We start from the raw sequence: 3,804 nt of genomic DNA on the forward strand, positions 1-3,804 counted from the left end.
CAATTCAAAACATGAAGATATGTTCTATACTCCAGCTCACATCCAGGAAAAAACAACAAGAAGAAACCTATTCGATCAAAGAATAAAAAGACCTATTGATAAGAAAAACGTAGCAACCAATACAACACCGGAAAAAAACAACCATTTGGAATTGAATGAATACCAACAGATACATGAAGAAAAGGAAAGAGAAGAGGATCAAACAGTAAAAAGACCAAATAATAAGAAAGACGAAGCAACCAATACAACACCGGAAAAAGAAAACCATTTGGATGAACACCAACAGGCACTTGAGGAGAAGGAAAATCTTATCGAAAACTTAAAAACATCATTGGAAACCGTTGAGATTGCTTGGAAATTAGATAAAACGGAATTAGAGAATATGAAGAAAAAAGTAAGCCCCTTAAAAACCAAAAGTACAAAACAACCCGATAAGTTATATATAATAGGAGATGATTTGGCAGAAAGGATTGCAAAACATTACAACACTCAAAGGCATCAAAATAATATAGGTAATGTAAAAACCGAAGTGATTGGAGGAAAAGGATATAAAATAAAGGAAACGCAAGAATGTTGCGAAAAAATCCAAGCATCATATAGTGATGAGGCTATTGTTACAATAGGGGCACAGGACCTCTTTAAAACACCATGGGAAGATTTTAGGAAACATTACGAGGTAATAATAAACAAGGTAAAAGTATGTAAGAAAATAGTGTTAATTCTCATATTAGATAGACAAGATAAAAAACACATAAACAAACACATAGCCAAATTGAACACAAAAATTAAAAATTTGTTTAAAAATAACAAAAACATCACTTTCTTGAACACAAAAAGCTTCCTCTATCCGACGCATTACAACACAGATGGAATCACGTTAAAAGAGAACACAACATCATACCTAGTTAGTAAAATACAAAATGCTATGAATAATAGAATAAATGCTCAACAAGAACATGTTTATAATAGCAATCATAGACAATATAGACATAGATATAACAGATACAACAATCATTACAATAACTATAGAAATTATCATACTTTCAATGAGCAAAGAAGAAGAACATACAATAAATACACTACACCTAGATATACCTACAAAAGTAACCATCTTCAAAACAGAGGATTCAACAACAACACTAACCAAATATGGAATAATCCAATCAGCAGAACAAACCAAAATCAAAACAAAGCGATAAGTAGCCAAATAGCAAATAAAACACCTACTTACACTCAAAAGATAAACACACAACCAAAATGCTCATATACACCATTGATCCTTCAACAAAGTCATCAAATATCATCACAAGATAATATTCATTCACAAAGGACTCAAACAGCAATTCAACCAACACAATATACCCAAAGCAATCAAGCACCATATCAACAGACCAATCAAATATCTCATCAAATAGCACAAGTTATAACATCTCATGCACAAAACAATCAAACACAACATGCAACATATCAACAGAACAATCAAACCCCGCATCAAATAACACCAGTCATAACATCTTTTGCACAAAACAATCAAGTACCACTTGTAACACATCAAAATAACAATCAAGCATTACATGTACCACATCAACAGACCAGTCAAACATCTCCTCAAGTAGTACCAGTCATAACATCTCTTGCACAAAATAATCAAACACAACATGCAACATATCAACAGAACAATCAAACCCCGCATCAAATAACACCAGTCATAACATCTTTTGCACAAAACAATCAAGTACCACTTGTAACACATCAAAATAACAATCAAGCATTACATGTACCACATCAACAGACCAGTCAAACATCTCCTCAAGTAGTACCAGTCATAACATCTCTTGCACAAAATAATCAAACACAACATGCAACACCAGTCATAACATCTTTTGCACAAAACAATCAAATACCACTTGTAACACATCAAAATAACAATCAAGCATTACATGTACCACATCAACAGACCAGTCAAACATCTCCTCAAGTAGTACCAGTCATAACATCTCTTGCACAAAATAATCAAACACAACATGCAACATATCAACAGAACAATCAAACCTCACATCAAATAACACCAGTCATAACATCTTTTGTACAAAACAATCAAGAACCACATGTAACATATCATCAAAACAATCAAACATATGCTCAAATAGCATCGCTTTCTCCAATAAACTCTGACACACCATACATCAGAAATCAGATATCACAGATAACTCCATATCTTCCAACACCAAGTAGTCAACAACCCACATTATCCATAACACCATCATTAACAGGTCAATATAGACCAACACACAGCCCTATGTTCTCAACACAGATACCAGCATACACAAATTACTGTAATCGAAACACTAATTCATATTCATATTCAAATTTTTACACCCCTTTGACGAATCTTACACACCAGATGACATTACATTAAATTGCAATACTAATAGATTGCAACCATTGACAAAGATGGACAAATGTCGAATACAACGACACAATACATCCAACTGTGATAAAATTACTGACATATGTCGCATACCCCGACATGTAAACACTATTCAATGCGATACAAAACAATCGCAAATTATGACAAATTCTCAATTTAAAACTATCCCGTCTAAATATGACAAAAACAATGACACAAAAAAGCAATTGTTTTATTGTTTGCATCAAAATATACAGAGTTTAAATGCAAAAAGACATGAATTGGAAACCTTTTTAGACACATTAGACGGGAAAATACATGCAGTTTGTCTAACAGAACATTGGATGAGACCATTTGAACCGGAAACTTTCACACTAGATGGATACACACTAGCTGCATGTTTCACAAGACCTAAAATAGAACGCGGAGGATCTTGCATATTCTTGAAAGAAAATATTGAATACACTATCATCAAAGACATTACAAATGAAAAGCTAGAAACAATACTAGAATGCTCCGGAATAGTTATACCTCATTTTAATATAGTAATATGTTGTATATATCGACCACCAAAGGAAGAAAACATAAGACAATATTTCATTGAATTAAACAAGATATTAGAAAAAATAAGAAGGAAATATTATCACCACAAATACAACATCCTGATTTGTGGTGATTTCAACATCAATATACTGGATAAAACGAATAAAAATACTATCGAATTTTTAGACACACTCAAGGAATATAATCTGCACCCAACAGTTCACGAAGCAACAAGAATCACAACAAAAAGTGAAACTGGAATTGACAATATATTTACTAATCTGACAGAAGAACATTGCAAAACAAATGTCATTTATACAAGCTTATCCGATCACACAGGACAGATTTGCACTTTACAAGTTTACGAAACTGATATTGACAACCTACCTGAAATCTGTGAATATAGAAATCTATCCGACAAAAATCTTGAGAAATTGCATTCATCACTTGACAATGTAAAATGGGATAATATTTTAATTTATGACGATGTAGATGATTGTTACTCTAAATTTTATGAAATCTTGACAGAACACATGAACAAAATATGCCCAAATATAACAAAACCTCGTAAAAATATAAATAAAAAGAAATGGGTTAATAAAAATATAAAAGACAAATTTAGAACTAAAAGAGAACTATACAAGAGTATGATACAAGGAAGAACTACGAGAAAAGAATATAATGACTTCAAGAACAAACTAAAGTATGAGATGAAAATAGCAGAAAAAACATATAACACACAGTATATAACTAAAGCTAAAAACAAAATCAAGGCTACATGGATGGTGACAAAAAGGAAAACAGGAAAAACTAAAGTCAGAGATAAAGGAACATTGGAAAAGATTAAGATC

At 32.0% G+C, this 3,804-nt stretch overlaps 1 protein-coding gene across 2 annotated transcripts; it reads left to right on the forward strand.

Annotated features, from left to right (window-relative positions):
- Positions 1-9: 9 nt before the first annotated feature.
- Positions 10-3,294, forward strand: LOC113472357 (putative mediator of RNA polymerase II transcription subunit 26). Of its 2 annotated transcripts, none has more exons than XM_026832072.1 (2): positions 10-1,859; positions 2,025-3,294. In XM_026832072.1, the coding sequence occupies exons 1-2, from the start codon at positions 20-22 to the stop codon at positions 2,417-2,419; spliced, it is 2,235 nt and encodes a 744-aa protein (XP_026687873.1). In that variant the 5' UTR covers positions 10-19; the 3' UTR covers positions 2,420-3,294. The 2 variants fall into 2 exon arrangements, with proteins under 2 accessions (XP_026687873.1, XP_026687872.1); XM_026832071.1 differs by having other exon boundaries at positions 10-1,665; positions 1,702-3,294.
- The last annotated feature ends 510 nt before the right edge of the window (positions 3,295-3,804 follow it).

This window comes from Diaphorina citri, unplaced genomic scaffold (assembly GCF_000475195.1).
Source record: "Diaphorina citri unplaced genomic scaffold, Diaci psyllid genome assembly version 1.1 scaffold5080, whole genome shotgun sequence".
In the NCBI taxonomy this organism is placed as follows: domain Eukaryota; kingdom Metazoa; phylum Arthropoda; class Insecta; order Hemiptera; family Psyllidae; genus Diaphorina; species Diaphorina citri.

Coding starts and splice junctions, on each gene's coding strand:
- LOC113472357 (XM_026832071.1), top strand. CDS start 20: ATGTTCTATACTCCAGCTCACATCCAGGAAAAAACAACAAGAAGAAAC. Junction 1,666..1,701: donor AATCAAACACAACATGCAAC/ATATCAACAGAA, acceptor GCATCAAATAAC/ACCAGTCATAACATCTTTTG.